The sequence below is a fragment of the Panicum virgatum genome, chromosome 2N (genome assembly GCF_016808335.1).
Source record: "Panicum virgatum strain AP13 chromosome 2N, P.virgatum_v5, whole genome shotgun sequence".
Lineage (NCBI taxonomy): Eukaryota > Viridiplantae > Streptophyta > Magnoliopsida > Poales > Poaceae > Panicum > Panicum virgatum.
Window position 1 is genome coordinate 68,279,482 of NC_053146.1, and position 26,214 is coordinate 68,305,695.

Sequence of the window (26,214 nt, forward strand, 5' to 3'; positions counted from 1 at the left end):
ACTGCCTTGCATGGAGCTCAGCTTATATGGCGCTGCTGGGCTCCTCTGAAAGTCAAGTTCTTCCTTTGGCTTGCATTTCATCGTAGGCTATGGACTGCTGATAGAAGGTTGCGACATGGGCTGCAAGCTGATGCTACCTGCAAGCTCTGCGATCAAGCTGATGAGACGAGTGAACACATGCTGTTTCAGTGTTCCTTCTCTTTGCAAGTTTGGTGGGAAATTCTGCAGCACCTAGGATTCACTGTCCTTGCGCCAGAGCAAGACATGTCCCTTGCAGACTGGTGGTGGCATCTGCGGCAACAACTTCCAGGCTACAAGAGGAAGGGGTTCGACACCCTTTTCTCGCTAATTACCTGGCATCTTTGGAAGGAGCGGAATGCCCGGGTGTTCAGAGGCGCTGCAGTTGGTGTTAACCTGGTCATCCATATGATCAGACAGGAAGGCTTATGGTGGATCGATGCTGGTGCACGTAAGTTAGGTTGTTTGTTTGTTACGTAAATTACGCCTCAGCGCTGGTTCTTTTTTGTTGTTTCAGGCGTGTAATATAAGCGCTTGTGTGAGTGGTTGCGTGGCGAGTCAGGCGATTCAGCTCGCGTTGTTTGTAAAACTCTATTCTTCTTCTTAATACAAAGATACGCAGCTCTCCTGCGTATTCGATAAAAAAAAAAAAGGATGACGAGGTCGTGGACGCGTGAGCAGGGGAAGGCGTTGGAGCAAGGGGATGCGCTCGGGGTGGAGCGATTTCCGTGGGGATTTCTCCGTTTCCGAACTCTGCTGCCTCGTTCAATTTAGATTTGTCACGCTAGTGTCGTGTTCATAGCACTGCCATGCCATCGTGTGCTCTGTCTCGTGGGGGCACCACTCTGTATAGAGAATAAACTTCGCTAGGTTTCCTGTGTCCTGAATGTTGATGCCAGTATGCCAGTTCACTTCTCAATTTTGATGTCTGGGAAGTACTTCGCTGTCTCTTTTCTGGATCTCGCCTTTTCTTATGGGTTTCCTGTGTCCTGATTAGTATGTATCCTTCTGCTATTGCAGTTGATTCTCTTATGTATCTTTCTCACTTAATTTGCTTGTGTAATCACGCATCATTTTCGTTATTTAGTTCATATTCTTTTGGTATTAATGTTATTCTAGAAATGCTTGCTTACAGATAGTCTCATGTGTGATTGATGTGTTGGTTCTTTTAGTGTTGCAGTTTTTGTCTTATTATTCTAATGTTATGTAGTGTTCAGGCCCTTTTTTGTGATAGCTTCTACCGTCATAGTAGTATAATATTTGTGTTAGGTTCAGGTTCATGTTTTGTTATCTGCCTATGAATCACTATTATGTAAACTAATGCAATGTCTTAAACTAAACATATCATCATGAAATGTGGAGGCATTATTTTTTACAATGTTTTACCTGATATTCCAAGTCTGTGTTCAGAAGGTCCATGAATGATTTTGCTTGGTCCTGCCAACACACATGCACAAATCACAATAGTTACAGCTGTCGATTCAGTGTAATTTTGTAGAATTTGAAATATAACTTTAGCTTACTATAGTTGTTAGTTTTTACCAGATAGATTTTTGAATTGGTGTCCTGTTTTTGTGAATTCCTGATTTGTTCCCATAGTAGATCTGTATAAAATCCCTGCATAAATATCATTGTTTGTTATTATCCACTTCCTTCTTGAAGTGAAACTGCTTTTTCATAAGAATCTTATAGTGTCTTTTAACTGTTTTTATAGGTGCATGATCCCTGTAATTTCTGTTATGTATATGTGTAACAGGCATGGGGACTATGCAGATTTGTACTAAGTTTGTCTATCTGTTATAGGCTCATGCAGAAACATGAAAGAGTACATATATGTGATCAGGCAAGTAACTGAATTTTTTACAGTGTACACTAGAAGTGAAACTTCTTTACAAGAATCTTACAGTGTCTTTAAACTGTTTTTACAGCTGCATGTTTCCTGTGTTGTCTGTTATGTACATGTGTAACAAGCATGAGGATTATGCATATATATACTAATTTGTCTATCTATTACATGCTCATGCAGAAATATGGAAGAGTATATCTATGGGATCAAGCAAGTAACTGATTTTTCTTACATGAGTTTTTTCTGGGTCGATATTTTGATTGTAGATCTCGTGGTCATCTTTGCTTGTGTTCTTCATCGTCCTCTTTTCCTGAGTTCTTTTTGGGTCGACATTTTGATTGTAGATGTCGGTGATCATCTTTGCCTGTGTTCTTGATCGCCCTCCTCGCCCCTCATGCAATGTTGCCGAGCAGTAGCCCTATCCCCGTGGATCTGTTTTTTGGATCAACTTGGGTCTCAAGTTTCGTTCCTTTATTTTGTTACTCAATCTTTGGTTTTGTAGGATTTCTTATTTGCATATGACAGGGTTTCTCAGGCCCCGGAAATAATTTGCATCTTACTGACTGTAGATAAAATCTATGTTTCATTTGAAATATTTGCATTTGACTGGGTTCCTCATGCCCCAAAAATCATTTGCATCTTACTGACTGTAGATAACATCTGTGTTTCATTTGTATTATTCCTTATTTGCATTTGACAGGGTTCCTCAAGCCGCAGAAATTATTTGCATCTTACTGACTATAGATAAAATTTGTATTTGATTGTTGTTAGGTCTTAACTCTTTATTTGTTTATTGATTTTGTTTGCCCTTTTGCATATTTTGCTTTATGTTTAATCTTTAACTCGTAGTGGTACTCAGGCCCATATATTATTTGCATTTTAAAGACTATACATAGGTCTTTGTATTTGGTTTTGGTTTTGCTCATCTAATATGTTTGATGCAGAAGATATTTAGTTTTCCTGCTGAATTCATTGTGTGTCGACTACTATTTATGTCTGATGCACTTGCGTGTTCATCATCTTTGCTTAGGGCATTATACTTCCTATTAGTTGGCACCTTAAACATTTTCATTCATATATCAATTAAATTGTTCATATTATGTTAAAAGTTTCATTATATTAATTTGACAGTTCAAGTATACTGTATTTACAGCATAATGTACATTGTCAATTTTATATCTTAATCCTGTAATTTACAGTGTTAATATACTAGTTTGGCAGTTTTAGTATACTTTTTGTTGACAACATAGTCAGTGCTGTTATTTTAAAAAAAAATTCACACATTATCTCAAGCCCATATATTTTTTTGGCAATATGCATTTGTTATCTGATATTTGCATTCTCTCTAATTCGCACAGGACTGGGTTTATCCTTCTGAAGACTTGATCAATCTTTTTCTTCGACTTAGTCAAAAGTGTTAAAAAGATGCTTTTCGCTGATGACATCAACCAACACCCAAGAGTCAGCATATGGATTTGAGATCAGTGTGACTGATATCTTCTTCTAATTACACCTTCTTGATGGATTCTGCCATATGATCAAGTTTTTTATGCTACTATCCTGCTTTTATTTTTCTTGGTTTCTTAAGCTTTTTTCAACATGAAGTAGTTGTGAATGTGTACTGAATCCTATTTTATATGATCTTGTCAAAGTTCAGTACTTGCGTGTGCTGTTTGTAAATGGCATGCTTTGCACTATATTATCCATTTGTTTGTGGGCTGTCGGATCAAAATCTGATGCATAAAAATTCGTGTGCTGCATCTTCTCCCAGCACTCGATTTTGTCTACGCATTTCATCCGAGTGTTTTGTCAAAAACAAACACACGGGTGCTCAGATGCAAAAAAAAAAAAAAGCTACTCGGAAGTCGAAATCCTGGTTCCGCCCCACCAGCCGGCACCCGGCAGCTTGGACTGTTGAAGTAAATCTGTAGCAGCCGGCAAGCTGCCTTCCTTAAGCATGGGGCATGGCTGACCTTTCCTGCCCAAGGAGAAGGCTGAGGAGAAGCTAGCTTCACAAGTACGGCAGCGCGAGGCCGCACGATGTTCCGAGCCGCCCGGAGTGTTCTCCTTCTCGGGGGCAAGAACCAGGCCGAGCAGGCCATGTCCGCCGCCGTCAGCCGCTTCTCCGCGGCGGCCGCCTCGCAGAGGTTCCCCATCTCGTTTTTCTCCCGCTAGCTCCGCTGAATCCTTTGTTTCGCTCGCTCACGTCTCACCTTTGGTTTCTTTCTTGATCATGGCCTGGCAATTACCTGGTTTGCAGGCTGGCTGGAAAGGTGGCGGTGATCGCCGGCGGCGCGAGCGGCATCGGCAAGGCGACGGCCGCCGAGTTCGTCAGGAACGGCGCGAGGGTCGTCCTCGCCGACGTCCAGGACGACCTCGGCCACGCCGCCGCCGCGGAGCTCGGCGCGGACGCGGCGGTCTACACCCGCTGCGACGTCACCGACGAGGCGCAGGTCGCTGCCGCCGTAGACCTCGCCGTCGCGCGCCACGGGCGCCTCGACGTCGTCTTCAACAACGCCGGGATCAGCGGCAACGTGATGCCCGTCCCCGTGGGCGCCCTGGACATGGACGACTTCGACCGCGTCACGGCGGTCAACGCCCGCGCGGTGGTGGCCGGCGTCAAGCACGCCGCGCGCGTCATGGTGCCCCGCCGCGCCGGCAGCATCATCTGCACGGCCAGCACCGCGGGCGTGGTGGGCGGGGTGGCGCTGGCGCCGTACAGCGTGTCCAAGGCCGCCGTGGTCGGGCTGGTGCGCGCCGTGGGCCGGGGAGCTGGCGCGGTCCGGCGTGCGGGTCAACGCCGTCTCGCCCAACTACATCCCGACGCCGCTGGTGATGGGCGCCATGGCCGAGTGGTACCCCGGGATTAGTGTCGAGGAGCGCAGGCGGGTCGTGGAGAGGGACATGAGCGAGATGGAAGGGGTGGTGCTCGAGGCTGAGGACGTTGCCAGGGCGGCGCTGTACCTGGCGTCCGACGAGTCCAAGTACGTCAACGGCCACAACCTCGTCGTCGACGGTGGGTTCACGGTGGGGAAGGTGCCCAACATGCCGAAACCTGCACGGTGAACTCGTTGCCCCAAGAGCTAGGTGGCATCATCTTTGTTCCGCGTCCTTTACCTCGGCCGCCTGGCTGACTCTAGTGACTCGATCGTCTTCTTCTGCCACCGGATCCCTTAGCGCCGTCCGCCATTGTTGTAACCACTCGCTCCGGCAATCTAGCCAGCGAGATTGTCCACTTTTTTTTTTCCAACGCGGGGGTATGCCCCTGATTTCATTACTGGTAGTAACGAAATTACAGCAGTTCACAAACCAAGGTTCGACACGAAAGAAACGAGGATTTAAAGGCTAAAAGTCTACGGATTAACAGCCTCCAGCAAACCCAGCAACACCACAAGAGCCACAAAGAGTAGCAAAATGATAGCTAGTTAAACTTTATCAAATCTCCAAAGCGGTTGGACATATGTCGAAGCTTCAGTCTTTCAGCTCCCCTTCCCTGGAGCAGAACCACACCGGCATCTCCTGGTGGGGCTTCATGTGGATGTATACTCAGCGCCACTGCGCCACTGCTCTGAGGATATCCGCACCCCCCCTCTAGCAGCAGCTTGTCCTCTTCCGACTGTAATTCTGCCCAAAAGGAGATAAACAATGAGGCGAGACAAATCACCTCTGTGGGAGATCTTACCTTTTTCTCTTCAAAGCACACATTATTTCTAGTTCTCCAAAGTGCCCAGCAAATCCCGGCCAATCCCACCATATGGAACTTTTCAGCGCGGGGCATAAAAATTTTAACCCAGTACCAAAATTGGTCAAATGATGAGGGCCTACAATCACCCCCAACAACCATTGCTACCATGCTCCAAACATACTTGGCCATGGAGCATTCAAAAAACAGATGAATAATGGATTCATCCTCCCTGCAAAACATACACTTACTATCCCCATTCCAGCCCCTCTTCAAGAGATTATCTTTGGCCAGGATCGAATTTTGTTGTATCAACCACATGAAAATTTTAATCTTTAGTGGTAGTTTAGTTTTCCAAATCTTCTTGTTAGGCTCATTAGCTTCTTCACTGAAGAAGTGCTTGTACATTGATTTAACTGAGAACCTTCCAGTTTTTCCCCAAATCCATCTAGGACAGTCACGCTCCCTTCCTAAGGCAAAAGAGGTAGTTATGTCCTGTAGCCTCCTCAGCTGATTTTGTTTTTCCTCATCCAGCCATCTTCTGAATGTTAGCCTCCATCCTCTCTGTGCCATACTCGCAACAGAGCAGAACTTTTCATTACAGATAATATACAGGTCAAGAAACTTGTCTTTTAAGGCTGCTGCCCCACACCAGGGGTCCAGCCAGAAATCTGTTATCTTTCCATTCCCTACTACCATCACTCTTCCTTTTAAATAATATTCTCTTACTTTCAGTAGATCGTTCCAAACTGGTGAGTTGGTAGCTTTGTACTTCAGGTGGGAGATACAATTTTGTTTAACATATTTTTTCCTCACTATTTCTTGCCATAATCCTTCTCCCTTTTCTACTTTCCACCACCATTTACATAACAGGCTTAAGTTCATCTTTCTCAAATCATGAATTCCCAGGCCACCTTTCTGTTTTGGTTTGGCTATTTTGCACCACTTAACCAAGTGATATTTTTTCTTCATACCCCCTCCCTGCCAAAAAAATCTTTTCCTAGTGCAGTCCATCTTTTTATGAATGGTCTTTGGGATAAGATACATAGACATACAGTAAATGGGAATGCTGCTTAGACAAGTTTTAATAAGAGTGGTTCTCCCTCCAATGGATAGGGCACTTCCCTTCCACCCATCAAGTCTTTTTAGGAGTTTTTCGTCAAGAATCAGCCAGTCCTTGACATGCAGCCTAGATCCAGACACTGGTACACCTAAGTATTTAATGGGCCAAACTCCCATAGCACAGTTGAACATCTCAGAATATATCAGTGTTTTCCCTTCATCTTCACCAACCATCGCTACCTCGCTTTTGTTGAAATTTATTTTGAGACCTGACATATTCTCAAATAAATACAGCAATAGTTTCATATTTCTCGCCCCCTCAATCGATCGCCTCTATCTGCTGCCTCTGTTAGTAATCTTGTGCATGTTTGATAGGACTGCATGCATGTTTGTATTTCGCTCGTCCACGAACCTGGGCATGCAAGCATGGCTGGCGTTGCGGAGCGTGGGGATGGACGCGCTGATTTCCCGCAACGCGCACGCTGTGATCGTGCTGCTCTTCTGTACTCTCCAATAAAAGAGAAAGCTAAGAACAGAAAACGCTGCCGTTTCATCACCACCGTCGCGCTCGTGAGCTCGCCGGCGGCGTTAACCGCCGTCCGGTGACTAACAGCCTCGCCTCCGATTCTGTTTCGTCGTAGACCTACACTCGTCCTACCAGATTCATCATTTCCAAGCTTGTTCGATCACTTGGGCTTTAATTATTTGGCTACCTATTTCAATTGAAATGTGTAAGAGGTGAGAGAACAGAATGGATCGTAACAACCTCGCTGTATTGATCAACGGGTTATTGTGTATATATACACGTACAAAGCTAAACTAGTCAGCAACTGACCACGACTCTATCTATTCGAGCTACAAACAAGGAGAGCCGGTGGACGTGATATCTAGAGGCAACACAACGCTAACACCCCCCTGCAGTGTGAGCGTCGGACACCATGGAGACGCACAGACTGTTCCGGAATTCCTCAAAGCTTTATGTCGGGAGACCCTTGGTCATCACGTCGGCGGACTGCTGAGTTGTAGGCACATGCAGAACCCGACATTGGCCGAGAGCAACCTTCTCCTGGACAAAGTGTACGTCGAGTTCAATATGCTTAGTTCTTCGATGATGAGCAGGATGGCTGCTCATGTAGCACGCAGACACATTGTCGCAGAAAACAACAGTGGCCTGCTCTGGAGCACAACCCAATTCATCGAGCAGCTGACGGAGCCATGTGCACTCGGCAACCGCATTGGCAACCCCTCGGTACTCAGCCTCTGCACTTGATCGTGAGACAGTTGTTTGTCTTTTGGATGACCATGAGATCAGAGCATCGCCAAGAAAAACACAGAAGCCGGAGGTGGAACGCCTCGTGTCCGGGCATCCTGCCCAATCCGCATCCGAATAGGCCACAATGTTTGTGATGTTGGAGATCCGGAGATGAAGATCGAGATTAGCAGTGCCGCGGACATAACGAAGAATGCGTTTCACCAGAGCTTCATGATTAGTCGTTGGTTCATGCATATGGAGGCAAGCTTGTTGGATTGAGTACTGAAGATCAGGCCTGGTCATTGTCAAATACTGGAGGGCGCCGACTATGCTGCGATATGAGGATGAAGCAGCAGCGTCCAGCTTGGTGCCTGAGTTCCCAGAAATCTTGCCGTTGGTGTCAATTGGTATTGAACAGGGACGGCATTCTTGCATACCAGCTCGCTCAAGAAGATCAAGTGCATATTGATGCTGATTGAGGAAGAAGCCATCACTGGACCGTTGTACCTGAATGCCGAGGAAGTAGTGCAGAGCCCCCATGTCCTTGAGCTTGAACTCAGCGTTGATGCTTGAAATAACAGAACGTAGCTGCTCGGATGAAGAGGCGGTGATCACAATGTCATCAACATAGAGCAAGAGATACACCATGTCGTTGCCGTGACGGAGAACGAAGAGGGAGCTATCGGACTTGGTCGGGGTGAAGCCGAGGTCGCCGAGGAAGCTTGCAAACCGTGTGTACCAAGCTCGTGGAGCCTGCTTGAGGCCATACAAGCTCTTGTTGAGTTTGCAAACGTGGTCGCTCTAATTTGTGTTGACGAAGCCAGCAGGCTGCCGAGCGAAGATGTTCTCATCGATGAAGCCGTGGAGGAAGGCGTTGTTCACGTCAAGTTGATGCACCGGCCAGCCACGAGAGGCTGCACGAGTGAGGACGGTTCTGACCGTGGCTGACTTGACGACAGGGCAATACGTCTCACCGTAGTCGATGCCGGCGCGCTGAGTGAATCCACGGACGACCCAGCAAGCTTTGTAGCGGTCGAGTGTACCATCGTCCTTGTACTTGATGCGGAAGATCCACTTGCCACTGACAACATGAGCACTGCGCGGCCGGGGAACGAGTTCCCATGTATGATTGTCGAGGAGGGCATCATACTCAGCTTGCATGGCGGCGCGCCAGTTGGGGTCACAGAGCGCGGCGTGAACTGACTTCGGGATTGGAGAGATCACGCACGTGGTCGTGGTGGCGGCGCCGTCGTAGCGGGGGTTGGGCTTGTAGATGCCAGCCCGAGAATGCGTGGTCATCGGGTGGACGTCGGACGCGCGATCGACCACGGGAAGGTGCTGGTGCAGCGTGGACGGCGATGGCGACGCGGACGCTGAGCGTGGTGAGGTCGTGGCCGCCGTGGATGATGTTGGCGAGCCCGTGCGATGCGTTGGCGTAGGAGTCGGGTGGCCGCTGGCAGCAGTTGCCGAAGTAGACGTACGGGGCATCATTGGACCCGGAATCGAGGCCGTTGGCGACGATGGAGCCGCAGATGACGTCTAATCTGGTGTGGCCGAGCCGGGCGCCGCTGGACCCGGAACTGAGGCTGTTGGAGATCCCACGTCGAGTGAGCCAGGGGCCCAGGCGGTGGGCGTGCATGGCGCAGGCGTGACAACAGGTGACCACGCACTGGTGTTGGCTGACCCGGGCTCCGCGTTGAGCACCCGAAATGGGAACACGTTCTCGTCGAAGTAGACGTGCCTGGAGATGATGACGCGGCGGGTAGCCGGATCGTAGCAGCGGTACCCTCGATGATCCTGTGAAAGGCCAAGCACAACGCATGCTACTGAGCGCGGCGCAAGTTTGTGCGCACTGGTGGCAGCAATGTTAGGGTAGCATAAACAACCGAAAACCCGAAGCATGGAGTAATCTGGTGCTCGATTGTAGAGAAGATGGTGAGGGGTGTCAAGCTGTTTTGGTTTGCACGGTTGGCGATTCAAAAGGAACGTGGATGTGTGAAGAGGTTCGACCCAGAAGATGGGTGGCAGGTTGGCGTGCAGCAGTAGAACACGAATGCCATCGTTGAGTGTGCGAAGGATGCGCTCAACTTTGCCATTTTGAGGAGATGTATACGGGCATGTGAGCCGGAGAGTGATGCCATTGGTGGAGTAGAAAGAACGAAGAGAGGCATTGTCAAATTCACGGCCGTTGTCCGATTGGAAGGCAAGGATAGGGCGTGCAAATTGAGTGTGAACATAAGCATGGAAGTGCTGAATGGTGCTGGCAACGTCGGATTTCTGGCGTAGGGGAAAGGTCCAGACAAAGTGAGTGTAATCATCAAGTAAAGCTAAGTAATACTTGTATCCAGTGAAGCTCACAACCGGAGAGGTCCACACATCACAATATATAAGTTCAAAAGGAGCATTTGTTTTGGAACTGGAAGGACGAAAAGGTAGGCGAACATGTTTGCCGACACGACATGCATGACAAGTGTGAGACAAATCTTTATTACAGCTGAAATTTGAGGAACGAAGCATCTGGTGAAAGGAGTCCCTCCCAGGATGACCGAGTCGCTGATGCCAGAGATCGGCTGTGATAGCAGTGAGGCAGTGAGTGTTGGACGAGGTCGACGCCTGGAGAGGGTAGAGGTCGCCGGCACTGTCACTGCGGAGTATCACTGTCTTCGTGTAGAGATCCTTGACAGAGAAGCCAAATTTGTCAAACTCAATTGTAATGGGATTATCTCTTGTTAAAGCACGGACAGATATCAAGTTCATGATGAGCGATGGCGAAATCAAAATGTTATCAAGAACAAGAGGGGAAGCAGTGGTGGGAATTTGAGTAGTACCATAATGCGTGACAGGTAAAGAAGATCCATCACCCACAATGATATGAGTAGAAGAAGAATTTGGGCGAAGAGAACACATGTTACCAGGGCCAGACGCCATGTGAGTAGAAGCACCGGTGTCGACGAACCAATCGCCGCCCGTGGAGGACTGCTGCAGCGAGAGGTTGGTTAGCGCAACAAGAAGTTGAGGATCGAGCTGCGATGTCGGCACGGTCGGTGGTGTACTGCTGGCGACATGTGCCTGAGGAGCCGACGTCGCTGGTCGTGCTCCAAGAAGACCAGTCGTGGGGCGTGGCCCAGTAGGAAATGGCCAAGCCTGGACGACACCTGTCCATGGGTTGATGTTGGGGGAGAAGCCCGGTGGCGCCGAGGATGAAGAACCGCGAGACTGCGTGGAGGAGGGGCCACTGGAGTTGGTATGCTTCTTGCGTTTCTTCTTGGAAGGAGACGGCGTCGTGGACGAGCGGGTGTTGGTGCCAGGAGAGGAGCCGCTCGTCGCGCCGTGGACAGGAGGTGGAGGTGGAGCACCACGTTGTGCCTGGGCGATGAGAGCTGAGGCGGCCTGCAGTTTGGCCGATTCAGCCAGGCGATGTTCCTCCATCTGGAGCATAGAGCGAGCCTTGTGGAAGGAAGGCAAGCGCTTGCGAAGCGTCAGATGGGGAACGTAGTGGTGGAGCCGAGGGTTGAGGCCGCGGATGATGTTCTGCACCAGATCGGCGTTGGTGATGGGAGAGCCGAGGTCACCAAGCCGACCGGCCATTGCCTTCATGCGAGTGCAGTAGGCAAGGACGGACAGATCGCCCTGGAGGAAGGTTCTGAACTCGGCGTTGAGGTAGACAGCCCGAGCCGATCTGTTGTTGCGGAAGATCTAGCGGACGCTGCGCCAGAGAGAGTAGGCCGTGTCGTCGTCGGTGGAGACGGCGGTGAGGAGGTCGGGGGCGAGCCGATTGTAGATCCACCACACGATGGCACAGTCGTTTTGGACCCAATCGGAGTCGCCTTGCGGCGGGGCGGTGCCGTCGATGTGGTCGCCGAGGCCATACTGGCCGAAGACGGCAGCAAACACGCGCACCCAGGCGGTGTAGTTGGCCTCGTTGAGATCCAGCATGATGGGGAAGCGAGACTGAATGTTGATCCCATGGACGACGGTAGGAGCAGCGGGGGCAGTGGCAACACGCAGCGTGTTGGGGACGGTGGAGCCGGCGTCGTCGGAGTCCGAGGAGGAGGAGGAGGAAGAGGAGGACATGGCGACGGCGGCGGCGGCGAGTTGAAGGAGCAGCAGCGGAAGATTAGGATTGTAGATCGCCAGATACCATGTAAGAGGTGAGAGAACAGGATCGTAACAACTTCGCTGTATTGATCAATGGGTTAGTGTGTATATATACACGTACAAAGCTGAACTAGTCAGCAACTGACCACGACTCTATCTATTCTAGCTACAAACAAGGAGAGCAGGTGGACGTGATATCTAGAGGCAACACAACGCTAACAAAATGGACAGGACGGCCTTATAGCTAGCTTGCTCGGTCGTCCAAGCTTGGAAGATGCAAGTAAAAAAAAGCTTGGAAGATGCATGCGACGTCGCGAAATGAACAGGGCGTAACAATCATGTTGTTGTTGTTAGATCTTATAGGATCATTAGCACGAAATAGAACCACAAACAGGGAGCTCAATTAGGTTTAGTATCTTTGCTCTTGAGCTTGTGTATGTGTATGTGTGCATGTCGGTGGTGCTTCTCTGGTAATGGCAACGTGAGCATGATCGAGTGCTTGAACGGGTACAACCCCTTCTTTTATATCGCTGCTCACCGGGGAAACCGACATCCCTAGGTCGGTTTCCGTCCCCGATCAAGACGGGTACGGATAGAAACATCCCGTTCTCTTATCTTCATTTATTTTTTCATTAATTGTTTTATTGTACATTCACGGTTAAACTTACTGTTTAAGCTTTACAGTTCATCATCTAACAGTTGTAGCTCGAAATTAAAGACTCAGCTACTGCTACCGGCCGGCGGCTATGAAAACGACGTCATGTACGTAAGCTTTATTATTTCAAATAATATTGGCCTTTTCATCATTAAGGTTCGTTTTATTCCTAAGCAGCCAAGTGTGAGAAGCCCGAACGAATGACGTTCATTATCATTAAGAAAACATTTCAATGGGTGCGTGTTTTTTTTTTTGAACTCCGCATGCAGGAATTCCGCCCAGCCAGCTTGTACTGGTAGAGAAGAGGATATGCTTAATAATCATAGTAGCAGATATAAGCAAATTAGTTATCTGTTTGTTTGCATCAGCCAGCCAGCGATACTTTCCGGGGGCGTCTTATCCTTAACGCGCGCGATTTTCTCGGATCTTATCGCACCCCTCGTCCTCCGCCCCAGGTCCTCTCGCCGCCGGGCCGCGCCGCCCGCCCACCACCGACCCCTCGCCGGCGACTCCTCACCAACCACCCCTCGCCGCGCCGCCCGCCCACCACCCACCCCTCGCAGGCCATCCCTCCCCAACCACCTTTGGCCGGCCACCCACGCTGCGCCGCCCGTCCACCCACGCTGCGCCGCCCGTCCACCGGCCACCCCTTCTCCCCTAGCACGCCGGCAGCCGCCGCTCCACCACCTTCTCTCCCTTCTCCCCTAGCACGCCGGCAGCCGCGCTCCTTCTGCGACACTTCAGCTCCCACCCGCGCGCGCGATATATAGACGTCCCCCCGCCGCCCCTTCCACCAGCGCCGCCGCCGCCTGCTGGCGAAAACCTCTAATCCCTCATCGCTGACCCTTGCCGTCCGTGGCGACGGCTCCGTCCCCCCTCCCACCTGTGGCTAGCTACTAGGTCACTAGCCGAATCCGCTTACTAGGTCATCGTCATCATCAGCCGCCTGCCCACAGTGTCCGTCTTGCCGCTACTTGACGTTTGCGACCTAGTCCGCCGTCGCTGTCCTCGGGAATAGAAGAAAAGGAGAGGGAAAAAAGGAAGAAGAGGAAAAAGGGGAAAAGGAGGGATTTCGCGGAGTTCATCTGATCATTACAAATTCACATTCTTCGCTGCAGGGGTAACTGTTTTTTTACTCTCTAGATGATTGAATATAGGATTATGATATTGCTGTGGCCTTTGCAATCGATGTTTTAACCAACGCTTACCAAGTTTAATTTTAATTCTGATACTGGTCGGTGTTGAAGCTCAGGGTATCCCAAAACGGAAGCTGTAGATGTTGATTTCATTCCAATAAGCGATGTAGACGTCATTGTGAAATTAGTGCCAAAATGTACAATAATTTGTTTGGTTTCTTTATGGCTGATATACTCAATCATGTTTACTAGTATCTAAGTATCTTAATGAGTTTTAGGTCAGCAGCTTGTATTTCTGTCAATTATTATGTGGTACTGTCACCCTTGATATTGACATCTGGCTGCTGCATTTCGTTCGTCACATAAGGGTCTTCTTGAGCGGATATATCAGCAGCAGCATTGCCAATGGCACTCTTAAGACATTTTCTTGGATTAGTTCCATCCAACTAAAAAAATCCTTTTGAGTGACTGGCTGCAGTATGCACCTGCCATTTCATCAAACAGAAGCATCTTAAGACAATGGAACCTATCCGGCCAAAATTCACATTTTCGCTGATGTTTGTCAAGTGCTTGCGTGGTTGTTATCAATGTCCTGAGAGGTCAGTGGTGCTACGTTCTGCTCCTTGGTTCTGTAGTGACTGCAGTGACATATCTAGCATCTGCAGCAGGAGTGGAAGCCTTTGAATACATAGTACTCTATGTTTCTCCAACCCAGAAGTCAGAGGATCCTATCCTAATTTCTGAAATTAGTTGCCATGCGTTATCTGTAGGCATTATCAACTGCAATGGCAGAGTAACCTTAGTGTACTCTGATCAATTAGAACAGCTAACATTTACTCTGTACAGGTATATACAATTTAGACTGCTGATATATATGTTCACTACAATTTTTGTGTAGGCTGTTCTAATATGGGCCTCTGGAGAATGCTTCAGCTGCTTGTGCGGTTTGCCAATCCACGGTAAATCTACATCAGTTTCTTGCCCCATATAATTCTGGATGTTTTACAGACATCTTCATCTCAGTGGCATTTTATGTTCTCTTCATTTACATTTACTCAAACTATCTTTTTTGTGCAGTCAGCGATAGTCAGAATTTTGAACTGATATCCTGTTCTGTCCTTCACCACTAATTACAACAACTGATATCTAATCGCCATCACCTCAAATAATTTTGAATATGTGCTTTGCATGTACACTTATTAGAAATGCTATTTTGTTATAAAGTGCAAATTAGTTGTCTTTGGAAAATAAAAGAGAATCAAAGAAGTGAACAGTTTTTTCGTCCCTTATGGTTTAGGGTCTTTCTTTTAAGTAGTAGTGGACTCAGGTTTTCTTTTGAGAGTAAGGAGTATTCAACTTCTTCTCCTCCTCCTCCTCCTCCTCTCTCTCTCTCTCTCTCTCTCTCTCTCTCTCTCTCTCTCTCTCTCTGAAAACACCACATCCATAGTTATGAGCATAGCCAGAACTTTTCAGTTTGGCCTGTGTGCTGCATGTGGGTTCAACTCAAAAGGACTGCCATTCCATTGCAACCGTTTTGTACAGAACAATATGGACCAGCTCCTCCATCTTGCTTCTGTTGCTATGTTGCCCATCTCGTGGTACAACCCAGATCATGGCCTCATGGGTGACTTATAATTTGGGACAGACAGATAATGATCAGCATCGCAACACTGCATGGAATTGGTTTAGGCTAACATGGTCAGATCATTGAATCAGGACTTTACAATCTCTTCTCTAGAATCTCTACATTTGATTGGATAAATCACATCATATAAAAAGTATTCAGTATGGATTTAGCTTGAAATCATGCTGTTACTGTTACTTAGCTGAAACAGGGGATTAGAGCCCCTAGCACGGTAGTATCAGAGACTGCAAAAATAGCTGCCAATTGTATATGATCACGTATTGGTGATTATTTGATTAACGAACACACTAGTGAATCCTCCACCACAATATCCATAGTCCATCTCAACGTTGCTTACTTCGTTCTTTTGTTTGCTGATGAGGTAAATCTGATTTTTTTTTCACTGTGCAGATAGACATGGGGCTTGTGTCGATATGAAGGAATAAGTGATCGTCTTAAGACAATTTGGAACAACAGAGGGCATGGTAAACCTGCTACCTGAAGATGTACTCACCAACATCATTCGCCTTCTTGCACCACGCTATGTTGCTATATCCCGTAGCGTCTGCAAGACCTGGTGTGCCATCATTGATGCCCGCAACCTTCTGCGTGCGGACCTCCTCCCACGCTCGGTGCGTGGAATATTCATTAACTTCAATGAGTTAAGCATGTCAGAATTCTTCTCCCGCCCCTCAAAAGGCCGAACGGTATCTGGCAACTTTAACTATTTGCCTCTCGGGTCCCGCATCATAGGCCACTGCAATGGGCTTCTCTTGTTTTGCAACTATGTGGTTAACCCAGTCACACGGCAGTCAGCTCCGCTGCCCCCATGCACAAGCCCAAATATTGTCATAGAGCACTTTGTTTGCAGGGAGTACCTTGTATTTGACCCCCAATTGTCACCACATTATGAGGTATTCATGATCCCTCGTGTCCGATGCTATGGGAGGTATGAAATGTTAAATTCTGATGGTGAATTAGACCCTGCAATGGAGGGATTAGAATGGCCACCATCGCCTTGGATCCTGAACGTGTTCTCATCAAGGACAAAGGTGTGGGAGGAGAGGTCATTTGTTCGAGAAGGGGAGGCTGCAGGGAATGTTGCTGACAGGCGGTTGGATTCTTCATGTGTTCAGGACAATTCTGTCTATTGGCGGGGAGTACTTTATGTAAATTGCCAAACCAAGTTTGTTATGAGGTAGATACTCACTTCATTGGCATTGCCCTTCATCTTTGTACCTCTTGATCAAATGAAAATTCAGTTATCATTTATTAATATTTCTTAATTATTCGACTCTTGTAGAATATCATTGTCAAATGGATCATACCAAGTAATCAAGCCACCTGTATATTTTGAAAGGATGGAATGCACAGATCTTTATCTGGGAAAATCAGTGAAAGGAGTGCACTGTGCTTTGTATGGCTTTCCATCCAGTTTTTGGATTTATATTCTTGATGAATCGAGTGGAAGAACGGAGTGGGTATTCAAGCATTCCTGTGATATTCAGCCATATCAAAGAATCGATGGGTGTGGACCCTGGACTTTACAAGATATTAACAGTCAGGACTGGTCCAATAAATTTGAAGATGGTAACGAAGAGGCAATAGTACAGGAGAAGTTCGAATGGGACTCAGACAATGATAATGTTATTGACACCATAAGCAGGGGCAATCATCTCTCTCGTCGTGATATTACTTTTCTTGGATTTCACCCGTACAAGGAGGTTGTCTTCTTGAGTGACACATTGAGACGAGGATTGGCGTACCACTTAAATAGCTCAAAGATTCAAGACCTGGGCAATATCCATCCAACACATTATGGAACAGAGATGGGCATTCAGCCATTTATACAAGCATCTTTTCCATACACACCCTGGACGGGAGTGTTTCCGGAAGACAATTAATTTTTCCTTGAAGATTATGATATACCACTGCGTACAAGGCATTAGTGCCCAGGACAAGCTGTCAGGTGCTAGTTTGTATAGTGAGGTTTGCAAGTTCTTCATTGTATCCAACGAGTAAAGAGTTTGTTACCGTTGCATCAGCTCTTGCTGTGTTCTACCGAATGCCAGCTATAACGGAAGTTTAGCTATTTCAAATTTATAGGCATGCAACAACCACCACCATGAAAAATGTATTGATAGTGCAAATATTATAAATATTATTACTGTATTTTTTATAAATTTGTCAAAATTAGAGAGATTTTAATTAGGACAAACTAAAATGATCTAGAATTTGGAACGAACGGAGCAATGTTGTCCCCATGGGGTGCTTGTTTGGATGTCTATGTATTTGCTTCCATCCACGTGTAGAAATGGGTTGGAGTGTATTTAAACTAAGTTTTACCCCAATCCACTTCAACCCATGTGGTTTGAATTAAGTATTTAAATATATGTGCATCCAAACAAGGCTGGGATTGGGAACTACGGTGCTTAACACAGGTTGCTGTAGGCAACCCATCCAGTAACGGTGCTTAACTCAGGGAGATTTAGAGCTTAGACTTGCAGGATGCAGACATCAACGGCCCAGCTGCCCTGTGCCCAATTCATTGTTCTTTTGGAGCATTGTTCACTCCAGCAAGCAGGTACTTCACAGGTACAGTTCAGGCAAATGGTCGAACAAATCGTTATGCTACGAAATGCAAGAATCAAAACGATCAAAATCTTGCACGTCTTGTGACCTTTTTAGCAAATGAGTGGGCAACAAAAACAGTAACGACCTGTTTGAGTTGAATCATAATGTGTTGCTGAGTTTTGAAAAGAACAGTATATTTTTAAAATAGCTATGTCCGGCATGCCAGCCATAGCATTGTGCTTGTGGGAAGGATGTGATGAAGACGAAGTCTAAAAGGTTCATGAGTTCCAGAATGAGGATTTTATCTTTCAGTACAAAAACTGCAATAAATGCCAACAAAGTCCAAAAAGATTATACAGAACTTTCACGAAAAATGCTTGGCTCTGCTTATTGAGAATCATTCAGCTTCTCGGCATGCTGTATGCCTGTATCTTTGATAGTATATTTGTTCGTTTGATTCTGTTACCTCATTGGGAACTGACAAAGTGCATAAATGCCAGTTTTGGTTTTAGTTACCTAATAATTGAGAACCGACAAACCAAATGTTTCCATGCCAAATTGACAGTCTGCATTAGTTATGATTTAAACAGAAAAAGGACCTGTGATATGTATCGGATGGAAAATGTTATAGAGAAATCAAAATTTTAACCTTTAGTGCACTGTACACATGCACATTATCTGTCCTGGCTATCTATTTGTTTTCCCCAAATTGTGAAGAAAATAAGTCAACCCATAGTTAACCATATTGATTTTGTTACTGCCATTAATTTGAAATGCAGACTAGGACTGTTAAGTGTCATATTGTTGATCATCACTCAGGATTACAAAGAATGTATGATCTCAGACTTTCAGTAAAGAAGAGAGATAAATCCTCCTTGCATCACATTTATTTACAGAGCATAATGTTAAGGCTGTGTTTGGCAGGTGCAGCCACCCCTTTCAGGCCTTGTTTGGCTACAAGACTTTTTTCAGAAGTCCCTATCACATCAAAAAGAATCTTACTATTTTATAGTATTAAATAAAATCTGTTTATAAATGTTTTTTGACAGCTGAGTGCTTTTTCGCGAGACGAATCTAATGAGCCTAATTAATTCATAATTTGCTACAGTGATGCTACAGTACCATTCGCTGATCATGGATTAAGATACCTCATTAGATTCGTCTCACAGTTTAGCCCCAGGGTTCTGCAGTTAGTTTTATAATTAACATTTATTTAATACTTCTAAATACTAAAAAGTTCCAGGGACTTAAAAAAAGTCCCTGGAACCAAACAACCCCTCAGTCTTTCACCTAGTTGTGCCGTCTTACTTTCATCATGCTTTAGATGTCTTAACAAGGATTTGCTTTGTGATTAGACGAAGAAACATTTCTTTGATCCTAGTTACATCGCAACGTCTGCCGACGCTTTGTGTTCTGATGATATCAGACTGTCTATGATGCATTTCCCCCAGATTCAGATTACAGACCCAATGCCAAGATACTACATCATGAAGCATACTACATCATGAAGCATGGGCAGGTCGTGAAGATCATCCGAACCAGTGAGACTGCTGGAAGATACTCCCTCCGTATTGGTAAAAGAAGTCGTTTTGGATATGTTTTGGGTCAAACATTGGGAATATAAATCATCAATAACTTTTAAATTGTCGAGTTTGTAAATGTAAAAATTATATGAATAGATTTGTCTTGAAAAATACTATTATAAAAGTATACATATCTTATTTTTCTATGAATATTTTTATAATGACAAGGGGTCAAAGTTATGTTTTGGAGACCGTATCGTTGTCCTAAACGACTTCTTTTACCAGCACAGAGGGAGTACGACACCTACCGCTAGTTGCCACGCTAACATCACCAAGCTAAAATTCTCCCCTATCCCTAGTTGCTAATCTCGCAGTGTACTAAACATTGTTGCCGCTGAGAATCATAAGTACTTTCGAAATGCCCTGCAGAGAGAATGAATGTTTCTGCTTCAAAGTTCTGAATTTTCTTATTCTCAGTACTTGACCACAGAGGCACATCAGTGCTCCTCAGAGTGTGCCTTAAGTAGTCCAAAGGCAAGGGCAAAGCTAGAAATTTTGACCCTCACTATTTGAATGAGAAAAAACAGTAAACTACGTGACCGAAGAGGATGACACGTCGGCAATATGAGTTTTTTCTTTCTTTTTTTTTGAAGCAAATCCGGGGGGGGGGGGGGGGGAGTTCCCCACCTACTTCATTGATGAATAAACGATTGTATGTTTACATGATAAATAAAACTATTGTATGTTCCCCACCTACTTCGCTAGTTTTTTCCTTCTTCGAAAACACAACGTTTGATATGTACTACTGTATTTCAACATCTACGAAGTTTTTATAATAGTTTGCCAGATCACTGCCACATCATCCGTCAAAGTGGCAACACTGCCTCGACAGGTTTGCCTTCCTCTGGTATAACATGTTCCAAGCGAGCTCTGCTGCTCAGAAAGTAAACATTACCGGATGGTTAACCTATCCCCGAATTACGGTTACTGAGTTGCATGCACCAACCAATTCAACCCAAAAATAAATAATGTAGAGGTACTTCCTCTCATGTGTAGAGAGTCGGTTGCAATTTTTTTATTTAATCGTGCCCGCTAGGATTCGAACTCGAAACCTCTGACCCTAATACCATATTGAGTTGCATTCACAGACTAATTTAACCAAAAATCTAGCGGAGAGGTGGGCAATTTACTTATACTTCAATAATAGTACATCAGACAACCCATAAAAAAATCCACAAAACATTTTCCAAAACAGCCACTTCGCACTAAAGCCAAATGATAGTTGTGCAATGTTCATACACTGGAATGATGGGAATAGTGCTCTGACCATTGATCAGGCGATTATTAAGTGTAGCCAATTAAGTATCCAATATAAGGGAAATGAAGCAGCAAGACCGGAGGTGCTCAGATGTGAATGTTTGCCAACGAAGACAGCATTTAGCCCTGGAGCCCAATGATACCTGACAAGATGAGGAAAATGAGGACCACAACTCCACAAGGACTCGAGAGTAGCATAAATATGTGTGGCTCTAACAGATCCACTAATAAGTATCAGCTTCTCTCTTCTTCACAAAAACAAAAATGAAAAAAAAAGAAAGAAAGCTCCACCAAGTGTCATAAAAAAAAGATAGATTCGGCAAGATTGTATAATGTGTTCAACTCCACAAAGTTAAACCAAGATACAGGAACCTTACCACAGGCAACACGGCCACCAGCATTTCCCGTGCTCTTGCTAAGCTCATGTCCACCTGATACACGACAGAGAAGGTATGGTTATATGTAAACCTTTTAGTCTTGGAGCACTATGTATTAACAATAGCACACCTATAAGAAGCTATTAGGAATTTGCTCAAAAACAGAATAAAAGCACAGACTAAAAGAGGCTAACAGATAAACACTAGTTTGCTAAAAAATTCTCTTTGTGAACAATTCAGCATCCATGGAAGAATGACAACCAGATTTGTAAGATACACATTCAGAAAGTGGATAAAATCAAGAATTCCTAGTTAACGTAAATTAAATGATAAGCATCAGTTTCATCCAATAGCATGTGAAAATAGTTTGTGAACTGACAGAAATGCAGTTAAGGCGATTTCCATTTTGTCTCTAATATTATGTTTATTATCTACTGTATGAAGGATAGTGAGAACATGCAGACAGCATAACACAAACTACTCCATCAACACTGCACTAGAGAGGCCATACAGATCTGATAAACTGCATTCAAGTGTTTATGGAGCATTACCCTTGCCAAGGTCATCAGGATCGGCATGGACAACTACAGCTCGGCCAATGATTGAGTGTGGCCCAGTGAGGGGAATCTGACATTCAAATGTGTGTTCCATGTCAAATGAACAAATTCAAACCAAAATGGTAAGAAAAGGTACAGCGAGAAAGTGAGTATCAGTATCCCCAACCTGGCAGTCAGTAATATCGACATTAGCAACACCTGCCAAGCAATAAATTGTCAGTGGGATTATGCGCTGCAATCTAATGCAACAAATTACTTTTGAAAACAAAGAAACTAATCTTTTCAGTCAACTATGTTAAAGGTTTCTCCAATACAAATGAACCAGACAGCAGTAAAAGACAGTGAGACAAATCACAAATGTACCATCTTCACCAGTTGTCACATTCCCAAGATCACCGGCATGGCGATTCTCATCTTCTGGTGCACCATGCTCCTTACCAGCAGGATTGAAGTGTGGCCCTGCAGCACAAAATAATTTACCCCGTAAGCACAGCATATCCACTTGCCCTGATACATAACAGGGGAAAGAGATGTAGGTACCAGTGGACATGCAGCCATTGGTGGTGTCACCAAGCGCATGCACATGGAACCCATGGAGCCCCGGCTTGAGCCCAGAGATACTTCCGGTCACGGTGGTTGGACCTAAGCATAAACCAGAATTAGCAACCAAACCAACCAATTGTGTTTGACGAATGCAATAGTATAGAACACAGATGTTCTCATAAGTCAAGACATGTGGGGAGAATTACCATCTCCCTCTTGGGAAAAGAAGATGGTGCCCTTGACATCACTGCCAGCGAGGACAGCGACAGCCTTCACCATTGTCTATGTGATCTGCAGTCAAAGCCCGAAAGGAACGAGTTCATTTAAGTAGGCTAACATGACAGGGCATGTTGAAGTGCTGAAGAACAAAACTTTTGCAGTATATGTATTCACTAATCAGTATACTGAAACTGTAGGTTTAACAGCATAAATCAACACAGCTTAAAGTTCAAACAGTTAGTAGACTGCAGTCGTAGGTTGTAGCTACACGCATCGATGCATCTATTACACAATCATCCGCGTGGGCAAACACTAGTGCACAGGCAGCAAACCAAATCATACGGGTAGGCAAATACTACTGCACAGGCAGCAAACCAGTCGCCCAGATCTTCTATCTAGTAATTCGAACACAAATTCGGCAGGGCCAACGAATATCAAAGACTCAAGCGAACAGAACAACCACAGATCCGGCGAACCCGGCTGAATCAGCGATAGGGGGGGCCTAGGTGGATGAATTCAGGCAAAGAGAAACGATTAGAACCCTAATTACGATTTGGGGGTTTAGAACTTGAGGACGGGAGCACTTGCAAACGATGAGAAGCGACTAGAAACCTAGGATCTGGGGGTTTAGGGTGATTGATATACCTCAGGCGACCCCTGCGTGCGACGCGAGTGGAGAAGTCGGAAGAGAAGGCGAGCAGCGAGAGCGAGTCTGTGGAAGACTCGAGAACCGAGGGCTAAGGGGCCGTTTAGTTCCCAAAAATTTCCACCAAAAAATTTTCATCTCCTCTTTAAACACATGTATGAAGCACTAAATATAATTAAATAACAAAACTAATTACACAGTTTGGATGTACACGACGAGACGAATTTTTTGAGCCTAATTAGTGTATGATCAGCCATAAGTGCTACAGTAACCCACATGTGCTAATGGTACGGTCAAAGGCCTCAAAAGATTCGTCTCGCGGTTTCCAAGCGGGTTCTGAAATTAGTGTTCGAAAAATCCTCTCGACATCTGGTCAAACATTAATGTGACACGCAAAAAATTTCGCGTTGGGGAACTAAATGCCCCCTAAATGGATGGATCGGAGGGCAGTTGTCCAGGTGCAACTGGAAGCACCTTAAGAGGCTGTCGGAGGAGACTTGTCCAGGTGCAACTGGAAGCACCCTAAGAGGGTGTACACGACGAGACATATATATGGACATATATAGAGCACTAAATGTACTTAAACAACAAAATTAATTGTACAGTTTGGATGTACACGACGAGATGAATCTTTTGAGTCTAATTAGTGCATGATTAGTCATAAGTGCTACAGTAACCCACATGTGCTAATGATACAGTCAAAGACTACAAAAAATCGTCTCACGGTTTCCAAGTGAGTTTTGAAATTAGTTTTTTAATTAGTATCCGAAAAGCACTCCCGATATCTGATCAAACTATTGATGTGACACCCAAAAAATTTTAGTTTGGAAACTAAACGGCCCCTTAGTTCCAAAAATTTTCACGCGCTGCAGTACTTGCAACGTTTGACTACTAATTTAAAGTATTAAATGTAGATAACTGACAAAATCTATTCCATAACCCCGGGTGAAATCGCGAGACGAATCAATTATGCAATGATTAGACATGTTATGCTACAGTAATTAACCTCTAATGATAGATTAATTAGCCTTAGTAGATTCGTCTCGCGATTTCCCATCCATTCGTGTAATTAGTTTATAATTAATCTATTTTTAATACTATTAATTAGTAGTCAAACGGTCCCAAAAAATTTTGGAACTAAACGCCCCCTAAATTGCCACCGTTGACTAGATGAATTGCCACCCACCCCTCCTTTATTTTTTTATTTTTTGTCTTTTTGTATCTGGTACCTACTCCCCTGTAAGGATTACCGGGGTGTCCGACCCTAGAGGGGGAGGGGGTGAATAGGGTCGCTAATCGCTTTTCTATCCTAGGGCTCAATCTAATTGCATAAGATAATCCTAACACGTCCTACACATGTTAGTTATGACTAAGGTTTATCTATGCAACTCTCTACTTACCCCTAAAAACTTGCAACCTATAGCCAATCCTAATCAAACTAACTAGAAAAGTAAAGGCACACAAGAAAGAGTAAATGCGGAAACGTAATAAGGTAAGTAAAGAGGTAAGTGCAAGAGGAATGCAAACTCCCGAGTAGACACGGTCATGTAAAGTGGTTCGGCACAAACGCCTACGTCCACGGGACACCGAGGCTCTTCCGATCACCGTCTTGCACTACGCCACCAAGGCGATGCCGGCAAGCAAAGGCAAGTGCACACAAGACACCGAGTCTAGTGCACCGCCACCGTCTCTCTCGGTCACCCGGCCGAAAATCCACTACGGAGCTTCTCCACCAAGGAGGGGGCCTCCTCTTCCCCCGCACAAAGTGTCGTTGCCACTCCACACCAAGACGGAGGGTCACACGACGGATCACAAGTTGCTTGCCACAGCAAGACTTCTCTCAAGGGAGCTCTCGCAAGAACTAATCCCTAAACAAGCACTAAGCACTCTCACAAGTGTGCTTAAGCCTATATGATGTACAATGAAGCTCTATGGTGGTTGGAGATGTTCTTGGGTGTGTTTGGGATGTTCAGCAACTCCAGCACACTTCAAATGGCCGGGGTGAGGCATATATATAGGCCACCAAGTCTTGTAGCCGTTGCTCCAACGGTCAGCTGAAAATCTGCTACCACCGGAAGAACCGATGCCTCTTGGCAGGGTAGCGTCGGTTCATCCGGTCACTCACAACATGAAGTAGCCGTTGAAGTCCTGACAGCTGACGCAGAGACCACCGGTTGAACCGATGCAATGCACCGATGCCTCACCGGTTCAACCGGTGCTGAAAGAATCTTCTCCTGGATGCTGACGTCATTACACCGGTGGTATGCACCGATGCACCGTCGGTTGAACCGGTGCTGAAGAAACTTCTTCTGGGCACTTGACATCGTCTCTGGTACAAAGGACGGCCATTGCACCGATGCCCTATTTTAGACCGTCGGTTCAACCGGTGCCGATAGGCTGACTTGGCTTCGATTCTCTTCTGCACCAAAGTATCAAGGCGTCGGTTCTTCCGACTACCATCGGATGCTCCGATGCCCTGGCGTCGGTTCTTCCGGTGCTCCTGAATCGAAGAGCTTTCAGGGCGCTGCCCTGAGACCCCCGTAGGGGCAGTCCATCGGGCCTTGCTACGCCTATCTTCTCTTTCTCTTTGTCATCACTTGAACCTAAAAGCCTGAGAATGATCATCTTAACAATCATATTAGTCCAAGTGTTGTGTTGTCATTCGATCACCAAAATCACTCGAAATGGCATTAATGGTGCCATATTCGTTACATCCCCTCCCAGCAATCCAATATCAGGGTGTGTTTAGTTGGTGAAAAAATGTAGACTTTGGTACTGTAGCAAATTTCGTTATTATTTGATAAATAATGTCTAATTATGGACTAATTAGACTTAAAAGATTCATCTCTTGCTAATCAGTTAGACTGTATAATTAATTATTTTTTCAATTGCATTTAATACTTCATACATGTGTCCGAAAATTCGATGTGACGTGTATTTTGCAAACTATACGGGGCCTCGCTTCTTATCGTAGTAGCTTGTCAAACTGTTAATTCCGTTCAGTTTAACCACAACAAAATCCAGGGGTTACTAAAGTGCACCTGACCCGAGAACCAATTTCATTTCATCATGCTCTCACTGATTG

General features: G+C 45.7%; 3 protein-coding genes and 1 pseudogene across 5 annotated transcripts; 2 read left to right on the forward strand and 2 right to left on the reverse strand.

The window, feature by feature from the left end:
* Positions 1–680: 680 nt before the first annotated feature.
* Positions 681–5,096, forward strand: LOC120662105 (annotated as a pseudogene).
* A 2,488-nt stretch (positions 5,097–7,584) lies between these two features.
* LOC120662963 (uncharacterized mitochondrial protein AtMg00810-like) lies at positions 7,585–8,508 on the reverse strand. The gene has a single exon (XM_039942005.1). The coding sequence runs from the start codon at positions 8,506–8,508 to the stop codon at positions 7,585–7,587; it is 924 nt and encodes a 307-aa protein (XP_039797939.1).
* A 4,659-nt stretch (positions 8,509–13,167) lies between these two features.
* LOC120662106 lies at positions 13,168–17,556 on the forward strand. The gene is made up of 4 exons (XM_039941200.1): positions 13,168–13,733; positions 14,648–14,708; positions 15,785–16,571; positions 16,677–17,556. Exons 3-4 carry the CDS (start codon positions 15,856–15,858, stop codon positions 17,275–17,277), a joined length of 1,317 nt encoding a protein of 438 aa, XP_039797134.1. The 5' UTR covers positions 13,168–13,733; positions 14,648–14,708; positions 15,785–15,855; the 3' UTR covers positions 17,278–17,556.
* Positions 17,557–20,637: 3,081 nt separating this feature from the next.
* Positions 20,638–23,606, reverse strand: LOC120662108 (superoxide dismutase [Cu-Zn] 2-like). Of its 3 annotated transcripts, XM_039941202.1 has the most exons (9): positions 23,557–23,604; positions 23,129–23,222; positions 22,471–22,555; positions 22,262–22,363; positions 22,085–22,180; positions 21,888–21,919; positions 21,716–21,791; positions 21,165–21,218; positions 20,638–20,930 (listed from the first exon to the last, which is right to left on the reverse strand). In XM_039941202.1, exons 3-9 carry the CDS (start codon positions 22,541–22,543, stop codon positions 20,908–20,910), a joined length of 456 nt encoding a protein of 151 aa, XP_039797136.1. In that variant the 5' UTR covers positions 22,544–22,555; positions 23,129–23,222; positions 23,557–23,604; the 3' UTR covers positions 20,638–20,907. The 3 variants fall into 3 exon arrangements, with proteins under 3 accessions (XP_039797136.1, XP_039797135.1, XP_039797137.1); XM_039941201.1 differs by having other exon boundaries at positions 22,085–22,363; positions 23,557–23,606; XM_039941203.1 differs by lacking the exons at positions 23,129–23,222; positions 23,557–23,604 and adding an exon at positions 22,944–23,092.
* Positions 23,607–26,214: the final 2,608 nt, after the last annotated feature.